At 37.7% G+C, this 14,473-nt stretch overlaps 1 protein-coding gene across 1 annotated transcript in view; it reads right to left on the bottom strand.

The window, feature by feature from the left end:
• Nucleotides 1–4,742: 4,742 nt before the first annotated feature.
• MOB1B (MOB kinase activator 1B) overlaps nucleotides 4,743–14,473 on the bottom strand; it is a 57,210-nt gene continuing 47,479 nt past the window's right edge. The window contains exons 5-6 of the mRNA XM_043448515.1: nucleotides 13,799–13,962; nucleotides 4,743–10,570 (exon numbers count right to left, since the gene is read on the bottom strand). Coding sequence (XP_043304450.1) covers nucleotides 10,493–10,570; nucleotides 13,799–13,962 — 242 coding nt within the window. The 3' untranslated portion in view covers nucleotides 4,743–10,492. The remainder of the gene's footprint in view (nucleotides 10,571–13,798; nucleotides 13,963–14,473) is intronic.

Here is a 14,473-nt window from a genome sequence, read left to right as displayed (position 1 = left end):
TCTTTTCCAATGAGTCAACTCTTCATGTGAGGTGGCCAAAGTATTGGAGTTTCAGCTTCAGCATCAGTCCTTCCAATGAATACCCAAGACTGATCTCCTTTAGGATGGACTGATTGGCTCTCCTTGCAGTTCAAGGGACTCTCAAGAGTCTTCTCCAACACCACAGTTCAAAAGCATCAATTTTTCGGCGCTCAGCTTTCTTCACAGTCCAACTCTCACATCCATACATGACCACTGGAAAAACCATAGCCTTGACCAGACGGACCTTTGTTGGCTTTAAAGTAATGTCTCTACTTTTTAATATGCTATCTAGGTTGATCATAACTTTCCTTCCAAGGAGTAAGTGTCTTTTAATTTCATGGCTGCAGTCACCATCTGCAGTGATTTTGGAGCTCCCAAAAATAAAGTCTGACATTGTTTCCACTGTCTCCCCATCTATTTCCCATGAGGTGATGGGACCAGATGCCATGATCATAGTTTTCTGAATGTTAAGCTTTAAGCCAACTTTTTCACTCTCCTCTTTCACTTTCATCAAGAGGCTTTTTAGTTCCTCTTCATTTTCTGCCATAAGGGTGGTGTCATCTGCATATCTGAGGTTACTGATATTTCTCCTGGCAATCTTGATTCCAGCTTGTGCTTTTTCCAACCCAGCATTTCTCATGATGTACTCTGCATATAAGTTAAATAAGCAGGGTGACAATATACAGCCTTGACATACTCCTTTTCCTATTTGGAACCAGTCTGTTGTTCCATGTCCAGTTCTAACTGTTGCTTCCTGACCTGCATACAGGTTTTCAGAAAGCAGGTCAGGTGGTCTGGTATTCCCATCTCATGAAGAATTTTCCACAGTTTATTGTGATCCACACAGCCGAAGGCTTTCGCATAGCCAATAAAGCAGAAATAGATGTTTTTCTGGAACTCTCTTGCTTTTTCGATGATCTAGCAGATGTTGGCAATTTGATCTCTGGTTCCTCTGCCTTTTCTAAAACCAGCTTGAACATCTGGAAGTTCATGGTTCACGTATTGCTGAAGCCTGGCTTGGAGAATTTTGAGCATTACTTTACTAGCGTGTGAGATGAGTGCAATTGTGCTGTACTTTGAGCATTGAGATTGCCTTTCTTAGGGACTGGAATGAAAACTGACCTTTTCCAGTCCTGTGGCCCTTGCTGAGTTTTCCAAATTTGCTGGCATATTGAGTGCAGCACTTTCACAGCATCATCTTTCAGGATTTGAAATAGCTCAACTGGAACATCCACTAGCTTTGTTCATAGTGATGCTTTCTAAGGCCCACTTGACTTCACATTCCAGGATGTCTGGCTCTAGGTGAGTGATCACACCATTGTGATTATCTGGGTCGTGAAGATCTTTTTTTTTACAGTTCTTTTGTGTATTCTTGCCACCTCTTCTTAATATCTTCTGCTTCTGTTAGGTCCATACCATTTCTGTCTTTTATTGAACCCATCTTTGCATGAAATGTTCCCTTGGTATCTAATTTTCTTGAAGAGATCTCTAGTCTTTCCCATTCTGTTGTTTTTCTCTATTTTACTGCACTGATCACCGAGGAAGGCTTTCTCATCTCTCCTGGCTATTCTCTGGCACTCTGCATTCAAATGGGAATCTTTCCTTTTCTCCTTTGCTCTTCGCTTCTCCTCGTTTCACAGCTATTTGTAAGGCCTCCTGTTTGTCTACAAGGTACTAAAGCTTCTTGCTTCAGTTATTTAATTTACTCATGTTTCTATGGGGCATGCATTCATGCATGCTAAGTCGCTTCAGTCGTGTCCGACTCTGCGACCCCATTGACGGCAGCCCACCAGGCTCCTCTGTCCACAGGATTCTCTAGGCAAGAATACTGGAGTGGGTTGCCAGTTCCTTCTCTGTTTATGTGGCTCCCCTATGTAATTGTTTTTCTCCTGTTAATCTGTCTAATGTCAATTTAATTATTAGGGTAGCACCTAAGAGGGAAAATTTCTCCACCCTACCGTGCTATGAAGAAGTTACCATACCGGGTAGGTTTCTGTTCAGCATAACAATAAGCTTAATTAACCTTGCATGCCTACACCCTGGCGGCTCAGTAGTAAAGAACCTTCCTGCCAATGCAGGAGATGGGGTTCCATCCCTGGGTTGGGAAGATCACGGGGAGAAGGAAATGGCAACCCACTCCAGTATTCTTGCCTGGAAAATCCTATGCACAGAAGGAGCCTCATAGGCTACATACAGTCCGTGGGGTTGCGAAAGAGTCGAATATGACTCAGTCACTACACAACAAAGCACAGTTAACAAACACATGTTGAATTTTTGAATGCCTACATACATTCCATGTCCTCTTATAGATGATTCATCTTTGTTGTTGTTGTTTAGTCAGTGACTAGCTGGGGACAAATGCAGTGTAGAAACGCCCAGAATTTGTTTTTAATCATGATAAAGACCTAATAAACAGGCTACTCCCCAGTCCAGAAGTTCCCAAGTTGAAATTGTCCACAGAAACTGTAAATGGAATGGTGAATCCATTCTCAAAAAAAAAAAAAGGGGGGGGGGTGGGTGGACAGAAATCAAAATTCCATGGTGAACTCTAGGATGGAAACAAAAATAATTTTTTGTAAATTCCCTGTTATTTCATAATGGTAGTACTTTATGTATATTACTTTTGTTTATCCCCATAGTAATAAATAGCAGGATTCTAGAAATGAGAAAGGCCTGAATATTTGTCACTGGGATGGCAAGGAAGCTGGAGAAGCTACTAGGTTTTTGTTCTGCTTTTGTTTTGGTTGCATCATGCAGCTTGCAGGCTCTTAGTTCCCTGACCAGACACCAAGCCCAGGCCCCCAGCAGTGGAAGCCCAGAGTCCTAACCCTGGACTTCCAGGAAAATCCCATTAGTAGGTATTATACATTCCACATCCAAACTTGAGGGGAAAATCATGAAATGGTAAGGGTTTTGGCAGCTACTAGAGAGCAAGAGCAAGGTGAGTCTCTGAGACCTTCCAGGAGGCGGAAAGTAGAGCTCAGTCCCATATGGATCGGATAAAGATGTTCGGGGTTGAGTAGATGGAGAAGACTCTTTAGAGTCCCTTGGACTGCAAGGAGATCCAACCAGTCCATCCTAAAGGAAATCAGTCCTGAATGTTCATTGGAAGGACTGATGCTGAAGCTGAAACTCCAGTACTTTGGCCATCTCACGCGAAGAGTTGACTCATTTGAAAAGACGCTGATGCTGGGAAAGACTGAAGGCAAGAGAAGGGGATGACAGAGGCTGAGATGGTTGGATGGCATCATGCGGGCGGCTCAATGGACATGAGTCTGAGTAAACTCTGGGAGTTGGCGATGGACAGGGAGGCCTGGCGTGCTGCAGTTCATGGGGTTGCAGTCGGACACGACTGAGCAACTAACTGAAGAAATCTTTAAGTGTGTTTCTTCCTCCACCAAAACAAAATGAAACTATACACACACACACACACACACACACACAAAAACCACTATAGTGCAGTGACTGAAATATTAAACACGGGAAACTCTGACAAGTTCATTACCCTCCATAACCAATGGCTAACACATGGAAGAGACTAAAAAAAAAACACTCTCAAAAGTACTCCCTGATTTTTGTCCACAGTGTCTCACCTGAAACCCTTGTAGTCAATTCGGTTTCAGAATTTTTAAAGTTTTGGAATTTAGAAAAGAAAAATAGTCACATATAACATATATTATGTAACCATTCCTCACCCTCTTGCAGAAGTGTTAAATACACTAACATTTTGCACTGAAACATCAGTTTTCACAGTGAAATAAAGATTGTGAACCTCAGATCAGGTTCAGCTTGCAGTGAACTGAACAAAATACTTTGTTTTCTGAGCTTTTCAGATTTGAGAATTACAGATAAAATACAGGGTATTAGAGCACTCAACCAGGAACAAGTATGCTACCATCTTAACTCTTGCCAGAAATTTTTCTACTCCTTCAATTTAGGAATTCCTTTTCTCCTGCAGGGATGCTGGTATAACTAAAGGATGAGATAGGGTCTCCTGATAGGATACAGGTTTATTAAGAAAAGTCTAAACCAACTGAGAAAATGAGAATAAAGGCAGAAAAAGTTAAGCGGTTATACAACCCATGCATTTGTGTATACCAACCCAACAACTTCTGTAAAAGGATGTTTATCAACATAGTAACCTTGCTTATAAATTTCTCCTCTCCACCAACCCAAATCTCCTGCATTGTAGGCAGATTTTTTACCATCTGAGTCACCAGGGAAGTCCAAGAATACTGGAGCAGGTAGCCTATCTCTTCTCCAGGGGATCTTCCTGATCCAGGAATCGAACTGGGGTCTCCTGCATTTCAGGGGGAGTCTTTACTAGCTGAGCTACCAGGGAAGCTCTTTAATGGTCTACAAGGAAGACAGAATATTAAGATAAAATCTTGGTTTAATGGAAAAGTCAACAATTATTTTGCTAACTATTCTCACAGTAATAGTATATTTAAAGACAATAAAAGCACTGGCCTCAAGGTCAAGCATATTTAGGTTTTTAAACCCTAGTTCTCATCAGTGACTTCTACAGTTTCTAAGCTTCAGCTTTCTAGTATAAGAAATATTGAGATACTAACTTCCAGGGTTGTTGTGAACATTATAAAAAATAAGGCCTAACAAGTTTTAAATGTTCAACATATTTCACAGACCTTCAATATTTCTCTAGGAATGTATGCAATGTGGGAATACCCATAGCAAAAATGAACAGTAATGCAAAGTCAGGATTCATGGCCAAACATAACTATTTATTTTTTAAATAAACATTCAGTTTCTTCCTTAAAAAAAAAAAAAAAAACCTAGAAATTAAATAGTTCCAATCCCATCACATACAAGTCTGTATACTTTATTTACATCTCTCAAAACATATTACAGATTTTCTGACATTCAGTACTCTCTTATTTTTTTTGCCACATCATATGGCTTGCAGGATCTTAGTTCCCCAACCAGGGATCGAACCCAGGCCCAGGCAGTGAAAGTGCCAAGCCTTAACCACTTGACTGCCAGAGAATTCCCTCAGTATCCCCTCTTAAAACAAAAATGATGAAATAGTTTAAAGTTTGATCAACAGTAACTGCAGTTTGAGTAATCTTGGCACAGTTTACAATACAGCGCCCATATTGCATTTCATGTTTCAGACGATTCCCCCCCACCCTGCCCCGCTTCAGCTACTTTAATATAGAGAAACTATCCATCTCCATGAGAGCGGGATCCTGCCTTACTCCTTCTCTACAACACCTGCACAGTGTGTATGCTACCACACGCTTCCATTTATGGCACTGGTAGTTTTCTTCTGGTTCTGTCCTGTTTGATAGAAATGATTTTATTTAAACTTTAAGTGTTCTGATATTTATTGTATTTCATGATGCTGTTCCTAGATAATTGTAAGTAATAATGTATAGGAAACATTCAAATAAAACAAAACTTTTTCCCTACAAGATTAGTGCCCTTACCACCCTAGCAATGCATGTACAAAAATAACAAATACAATTTAGTGGCTGTAAAAAACTATTTCCCCTAAAAATAGTTATCTCTGCAGAACAATTCAGGGAGAAAAGTGTTCTTAAAATGAAAATGTGCGAATCTATTTTACACCTTGCACAATTAAGTAAACAAAATAAAAATTAAAACATGTGCAAACCTGTAAGAAACAACCACACATAAAAGAATTTATAACAGACATTAAATATTGATAAAATTTTAAATGTATATTACTAATAATATCAGCTTCAGTGACATAGTTTAAAGAAAGTTGTCAACCAAAACAAACCAAAAATGCTTCTTTAAGTTGTACTATCCAACACTTCAGCCGCAATGTATCTATTGACAGCTATCACTTTAGAATCACCAATAGTGAGGACCTATATAATCAATCTGTTTTGTTTTTTGTCCATGTGAGTGTGTGTTGCAAGATGGGGAGGGAGGAAGATATGGAAAGTCAACAGCCATAAGGAAATAATTTACCTCCAAAGAGAAGGAGATGACGAGTAAACACACAGTTTGGAAAAACCAGTGATTTCACTCTTTGAGGATTTAATCCAAATGTTTCTATTGTGTAGTATTATATGCAGAAAAGAAAATGTGTCACACTTGCAGAACTGAGAGTACTCAGTATTTTAATCTGTGTTTTCTCTTTTGTCAAAATTTAAGTATTAATAGTAGTTCACTTACAAATGGCAGACACAGAAACACAGTTTTATAGCTTCAAAATGATTTTTTCTCTATGATTAGCCCATTAGGAGAGCCTCAAAAATTCAAATTGTCTGCAATCAGAATTGTTATTATCTATTAAAATCATTTTCCATTAAATCATGAAATACCTTTACCTCTAAACAGTTTTCTCATACACCATCGCACTGATGGCTGAACAACAGTAATTCCTATGTGAAACTGAATACTATGACAAAATGCTGATATTTAAATCATTTTAGGAGTGGTTCTTAAAGTATAGCTCTGAAATAGTGTTTCTAGGAATTGGTGTATTTTTTAATATCCCAGATATGTTTCAAAATAAGTTTTCCTCTTGGTATGCAGTGACATTTTCAAATATACTTCTTGATTGTATCTTTTAAAAAGGCAATAAAATGTTAAAGTTATAAATGACATATGAAATGATTATACAGTTTGAAATATTTTACTATGATACACAGACTTAAATTCAGCATAATTAGTATATAAAATGTGTTCCAATTTCTCCAGCCTTGAAATTTAAATTGTTCATTTGAATGAAAATAAGTTTTTTTAAAAAAGGATAGAGGTAAAGGTTGTTATTTTCTTAAGTTACTTCTATCTTAAATATTGGATCCTTTTCTTTTAAAGTTACTATATTTAACTGTAAGATAATTAAACTAAATTTTAAAAAATAAAATAAAACGTATACATCTAAATGATACTGCCTACCTCAAAGTAGTGACATGAGGAAATTATATTTTTTATTAAATGATGCTACAAATCAATACTCAAAATATTCTCTTCTGCAATTCAGATCCTATGGCATATTCTTTTGAACTTCCTTAATAGTTTAGTTCTAAGAAAAGAGCCAAAGCAGAGCCATTTTTGTAAATGAGATAGGTCATATTAAGCTTCCAGAAAAGTTTATGGTGCAACTAAAATGATGAAATGGATTTTCTTGTATAGTCACATACCAACTCTCAAGGCATCTCTGAAAGTGATTACACCTCTCCAGTGTAGCTGGAGTAAGTAGTGCTCCCAGAGAAACCACCCCGAAGATCAACTCTCACGTCGCTATTTAAGGTGTGGCATATTTATTTTAAAAGGAAGTCCTACAGACTAACAATTGTATCTCCCATATCTTACCATTTCAGTGGTTATCAAAACCTCTCTCAGAGAGGGTGAAGACAAAGGTATAAAAGAAATCTGTTACTGTACTATTTTCCCCTAAGCAAGGAAAATACTAATACATAAAATGGAGTATGGTGATTACATGTAAAATATAAATACGCGCATTATCTGTAATTCCTGAATGTAAGAGATTGTAGTGCTTTCTTTCCTGGTAAGCCAGGCGGTAACTCAGTCTGAGACATATTTATTACACTCTAGACATATCTTCTCCCACCTAGTTTTATGTTGACCATTTAGCATTTACAAATAACAAGCAAAGGTAGGAAGAAACAGCTATCTAAAATCTTTCAATTTAAGGTAAACTGACCTCCAAAGTCTCTACCAGCTAACACATACTTACTGTTTTGCTGCAGCCTAATGCCATGGTTTCTGTGGGAAACAGAATAATCAAGCCAGCAAACAAAAGCCAGTAGCACCATCTACAGCTAATGAAAAGATTTTCACTCTTTCTGTTACTAATTTCTTTCCATCACCACTATTCCATCATTTAAGAGAATTCCTAAAACTTGCTTTATATCAACATGTAACCAAAGCATTGTGACAGTAACACTATGTGAACTTATTACTTTATATTCCATGCTTTCATCAGCAGATGAGAAAACCAACTTCTGCTCTGTATCTCTGTAAGAAGGGAGGGACGGAGCAGGGGAATCATTATCCTGGTTATTTATAAATTAAGAGACTTGGAAAGAATCTGATAGACATTTGTAAGCTAACTCTGTTGCAAAACAAGATGTGATCCTTATTTTATAAAGGGCAACTTGCTAATGCTCATGGGAACCAGCTGAATGAAAGCGACTTTTTCGGATCAGTCATCTCGCACACCCTCTGGGTTTCCCTACCTGTAGCCATGCTGACACCATGTACACTGCCAGGCCTCTCCCTGGGAGAACGTCTCCACTTTGTTACCACATATACACATACACATGTCCTTACTTCCCAATACCTCTTCTTCAAGGAATACTCAGAAACAGGCACCTGAGATTCTGGCACAGTGACAAGAAACTCCTATCTACCTAGAGTGGAAAAGTCAGTCCTGCTACTAAACATTAATTTATAATAACATTTGTACAGTACTGTGTAAGGCTTAAATGAGCAAAACAAATGTTTCACTTTTCTCTCCACACTTGGCTACTGCAACCCCTTTATTATCAGGTTGATATGAAGTCAAATGCAGTATGGAAGACAATCTGAATTATCATGTGCTTCATTTTCCTAAATGAATAGGACCCAAATCACTGGATGTCAAATTTTACTTCTGAATCAACCCATAGTGGCTGATCTTGTATATTTGGATACTAAAATATTTGTTTTAAGGAAATCAACAGTTCTCACTGCAGTTTACAAATAGGTATTACAAATGAATGTCCAATGTATTTGCCTCTGCCAGGTTCTCCTGTTAATTCCATGTTGGTACATGGAGAATGATTGCTAGAAATGAAATGGGATAAAAAGTTCCTAGTGATCATAATTGTAATGGCATTAAATTGTATCACTATTTGATTTGTTAATGGTAAAACCAAACTGATTTCATTTTACATTCTTTTCTATTAAGTGTTTTTAGTCTACACAATTTCAGAGCAAGATTTCCAGTCTACAAGGGAAAAGGTATATATTTCAAACTGAAGGAAACAGTTTTACCAAAAATGACAAAATTAAAACTGCAAGTCTAAGAGGATATTTTGCAAGAATAAAACTGAAGTGAAAGATGTTAATATCTACTTTAAAAACTAAGTTTCTGAATTTTTTATTTATGGGAATAGTTCACTAGAAAGTCATGGCAAAAAAAAGGTAAAAGTTAGTAAGTACTCATTTAACACTTTCATTATCTGATATCACTGCAAAGAAAGACTTCCTTTCACAGTGGAAAAATCAGAAGTCAGAACGCTTGGGCCTACAACAAGCAAAGAAGGTACTGTATCATTTTAAAATGATAAAACACCAGCTCCATTCACTGAATGGAAATGCTATAAAGTGATCAATTTTCCCACAGAGTCCTTAAATTCCATATGTATGCCTATATCTAATATTAGTAATTTATTTTTAACTTCACATGGAAGTCGATTCCTAAAAGGAAGTCTCTAAGACTTTGTTTACAAGATATTGATTAAAATCTTCATGCCATTCTAGTCAAGGGTTTTGAGTAAGGACTTTCTTGAACTTGACTCCCTATACTTAATCCCATCTATAACGCCCCATTCAAACTAACCCCACCCTCGTCCCTTACAACCACACACTCCAGTCCTCTTCAAAGCAGAAGGGGATTTTGCAGACTTATGGCTCATTTGGCAATTGCTAAGAAACCTCACAGTTCAGGATCACCTCTGAAGATCGCAAACCTATACATAACCTGAATTTTTACACCTACAGTGCAGTTAAAGTGTAGAAAGAAGCCAAAATGTAACAGCTATTACATTTCAACATCTTCAAGTTTCAATATCACAGATATCAAGAGATGGAAAAGACTTGCTTGTAGAACTTTAAGCATCTGTTGAACAGAATTACTATCAATATCAAAAATAATTAAGAAATACTAATTTTTTATGCCCTAAACGCACACCTTTACAAATTGTGTTTCTCTAATGTAGTAAAAGTTGGAGATCATTAATTTAGGTAAACTATGGCTTTTATCATATTTTAAAACATGCATCAGTTAAGTGCCCTGGGTAGACATCCTAATATTGTTTCAAGCCCTGTTAAATTCTATGTCTGTGCTTTGCACCTCAGAAGTGAGCCTGCCAAGGCACTTAAAAACGTCTTTTGGGGACTTCAAAACTCAGCCACAATTTACACAAGGAGAACCCCCATCCATGAGCAGTCCAATCAATAAGCATTTTCTTTCAACATATAATATTATTAAAAATTCTCCAAGTTAAAAAAAATACTATATGCCACTAAGACAAAATTTACCCCTATCAAATGTATAGACAGTGGTTCTTGGCTTCCTCTAGCAATAGTATATGGTTTCATTTATTCAGATTAAAGAAAAAGGAACCCAAACAAGCCCTCCAAGCCTAAGATTAAAAACAACCAAGATAAAAATAAAATACAACAAAATCCAAATACTCTCCACACAGTTTCATTTGAGGAATAATTTGCATAGGTCCCCATCCTTTTATCTGTCCTTTGAGGTGAGTTTTTCAATCAGTTCCTGGAGTGGTGCAAGTTCTCTTCTATCAATAAGGTTGAATTCCTATGTGCCGACAAAGGCAGAAGAAAGAGCAAGAACATATTATTTACATCTCATTCCAAAATAGATTTCCATTAACATTTGCTGGAAATTAACTTTTAAGTAAATAAAAGTCAAATCTTTAAAAAAAAAAAAAATTTTTCCCCCCTATTCCCTATCTCTTAGGCAAATCACTTAACCACTTCTGGTATTTTACATTTCTACTAAAATTAGGATAAATTATCTCGTAAGATTCTGGAGAAGAGAATGGCAATGTACTCCAGTATTCTTGCCTGGAGAATTCCATGGACAGAGAAGCCTGGCAGGCTACACTTTGTGGGGTTGCAGAGAGTTGGACACGACTGAGCGACTCACACATACACACACAGACACATATCTCATACGATTACTAAGGGGAATAAGTGTGATACTGTGTGTTAACCCCTTCATGTAATCCCTGGCACAGAGTAAACAATAAATGAGACTTGCTGCTCCCTGTTAGGATGAATAATTGGGACACCATTTAGATATATTCAATCAAGTAGGGACCAAAAAAATTCTCAGGCAAATCTCAGCATTATATGAAGAATAAAAGATTTAGTTTATGTTATTAACTAACATATCTGCAAGCTACATAGGATATGGTATGAGAATGATATGAATAATGTGGAGTCCACAGATGATAAGTAATAAAATCCTGTAAAGAACAAATAAGAAAGCCTGGATTTAATTTGTGCTTTTTCAGAAGTTCTATCACTGTCATTCTGAAATTCAATTCTGAATAGCTTTCCCCTATAATAATAGCTTATAAATTATAAGGTTAAAACATAAAGGTTGTCGATATTTCTGATCTTCTGCTACAGTGGGGCATTCTGAGATCTCAATTTCACTCATTTATTAGCACTCACCATGGGCCAACCACTACAGTAAGTACTGAGAAGAAACATTAAGGGTCATTTAACAGCAAGTCTACCACTAAGATTTGTGGGGTGTGGACCAAGAACACAAATAGATATTTATATTACATGACTAAATTATTATATTTTATATTAAGCTAATATATTTTTATATATGTTTGATTCTGCCTTGACAAATACACCTTCATAGTAGCCAGGAAGGCAGATTCAAATTTAGAATTTTTAAAAGACTCCTCAAGAGTCTACATGTGAGGAGAGCCAGTCCTTGGCCCTCAGCAAACCTCCCTGATCTACCAAACCCCAGTTCCATCCTGTAATTCAAAGGGCCTCACATGCAGGAGTGTGGACACCCTGACTGGCTTATAAAGGCAACATCCACCCACACTCATGAACAGCTGCAATATGGGTATTCCTTAGGTTTAGAGGTTACCCACGAGACATGACCTTCCCGTAAAACAATGGACCAACAGAAAAGATCCATGCAGATCCTGGAAATACACTTGGGACCACGTGGGCAGGGAATTCTGAATCTCAGGTACCCAAGCACATACCAGAAGGGACCCTATGCAGGTATGTTCTTGGCCCTGTGGATTTCTCACTCTGTGGGGAGAAGTAAGCTGGAGAAGGGCCAGGGTAAAACTCCTAAATTGTGAGGCCCAGGGCAGGGGCCACTCTCACTCAAAGAGGTGATACTATATAACCAACAGACCCATCTTTAAAACCATCAGTGTCCTCAGATATAATGAGACTCAGATGTGGTAAATGCCACATACCAAATTCTTACTATTTGCTAGGAGTTGGGAGATACAGGGTACTTTAACATCATACAGTAAGGTAAAACTAAACTTCCTGGTGAGAGGAATCCTCTCTCAAACTACTGAAACCTCAAGTAATCATGTTCTGCCTAAACCAAGGCACGGAGGCAGACATTCAGTATAACATTTTCTTTGTTTCTACTGGTGTCTATAGATGGGACACCACAGTAAAATAATTGCTCAGAGCAATGGTTTTGGCAAATTCAGTTCAGTTCAGTTCAGTCGCTCAGTCGTGTCCGACTCTTTGTGACCCCATGAATTGCAGCACGCCAGGCCTCCCTGTCCACCACAACTCCCGGAGTTTACCCAAACTCATGTCTATTGAGTCGGTGATGACATCCAGCCATCTCATCCTCTGTCGTCCCCTTCTCCTCCTGCCCCCAATCCCTCCAAGCATCAGGGTCTTTTCCAAGTTACTATCTCCTAAATTTTCTTTGTTATATAGGTGAAATTAAGATACAAAACATGTGCCCTCAGTGTGAGGAGTGTGAATAGAAGGAAAATAAATTTTTCTTTGTGGAGATGAGTGTGAGAAAGGCATTTATAAGTTTACATACAAAAACAGATTAAAAAAACAACAGAGATATAAGTCATGGACATCTCCTACCTACCATCTTCCTTGTCCAACCTCCACTGAAAAATATCTGCTCAGTTTATGCATTTCTACCTTTTTCACTCCTACCTGTTGGTTCTCTAATTACTATAGAGGGCAAGAACAACCTCATTTCTTTTAGTCTACATTTCTAAGGCCAGCTGTCTGAGAACTAAACAGTGAAGGAAGAGGAGGTCAACCTAAGGAGTCAGATCAAAGATTAATGGACCTCTGGAATATCAACGCTCTTTGGGACATTTTCCCCCCTTTGGAATAATGGACAGTATCAAATTCAGAACTTAGAATATGGTTTTAAAAGGAGGAAAAAGATATGCTATTTAAAGTTCATTTCCATGGCAGATCTTCGAAAAAAGATCTGGAGCAGACAGGAAAAAGGAGTAGCAGGAGCGCTCAGAGACAAGTTCATCTCCATGTCTACCAGCCAAGTTCCCTCTTCAGCTGCTCCATTACAGACAGTTAGCTGAAGTAAGATTGTTCAGGTTCACTGTAGACTTGTGATGGAATTCAGAAACTGAAGGCAAGTCTTGATCATCATGGCAAGTATTAAAGAGGATAAAGACTAAAGAAATAGAGCAAATTTTATCCTGACAGTATGGATGTAGTATTCACCTCATTACTCTGTAGATAACTGCTTTTACTGAGCAAAAAATATCTCCTAATCCAACTTGAAAGTAAAGTTGCTCAGTCGTGTCCGACTCTTTGCGAACTGATGAACTAAACAGTCCATGGATTTCTCCATGCCAGAATACTGGAATGGGTAGCCTTTCCCTTCTCCAGGAGATCTTCCCAACCCACGGGTCAAACCCAGGTCTCCTGCATCACAGGTGGATTCTTTACCAAATTCTGAGAATTAACCAAATTCTTTACCAAATATTGAGCTATCAGGGAAGCCCCTAATCCAACTTACCTGGACAAAAAAAATAAAGTGCTTGAAAGATGTATTGAGATGTGCTTCCTCTTGAAGCTGGATCACAGGGTCGAAATGCTGATGATAAATGTGAGCATAAACCCTAAAGAGGCGTTTGAGTATAGTTTTTGCCACAGACATGAAATTCTTCGGAAATGGGACACCTAGTAAAGAGATAAACAACTCCCTCTATTAACAAGAAGAGAACAAGGCAGTATGAGTTTGTCAGCAAGTGACAACATAAATTACCAAAACAAGGCGGAAAATAAGAAATATTTTTATTACCACTTAATATACCCATTGTACTTTTCAAATGTTCTCAGTATATCATGAATGAAAACAAACTTCAGTGCTTCTATGGAATAAGAATCTGTCTTCAGTAGAGCCCCTTAGGCCTGTAATATAACACCAGTTTACCAAAAATACAACAAATAAATGTCTGAGATGGTAATGGAGCTAAAATGCACACCTAGTCCCTCAGATTTCTTATGCTGAACACAAATAATGTATTACCACATTTAGTTTTGTTTGAAATGCTGGCAATACAGTTTTGTATTTTTTTCCTAAGGAAGTTATTGCATTACTACACCAGGAGTACATTTATCTTGAAATTAGCTGTAGTCTCTGCTCAATTAGAGAGACTGGCTTTCTGAATTAGAGCACTTTTATAGCATT

The sequence above is a fragment of the Cervus canadensis genome, chromosome 26, assembly GCF_019320065.1.
Source record: "Cervus canadensis isolate Bull #8, Minnesota chromosome 26, ASM1932006v1, whole genome shotgun sequence".
Classification (NCBI taxonomy): domain Eukaryota; kingdom Metazoa; phylum Chordata; class Mammalia; order Artiodactyla; family Cervidae; genus Cervus; species Cervus canadensis.
This window is presented reverse-complemented; position numbering and strand designations above follow the sequence as displayed.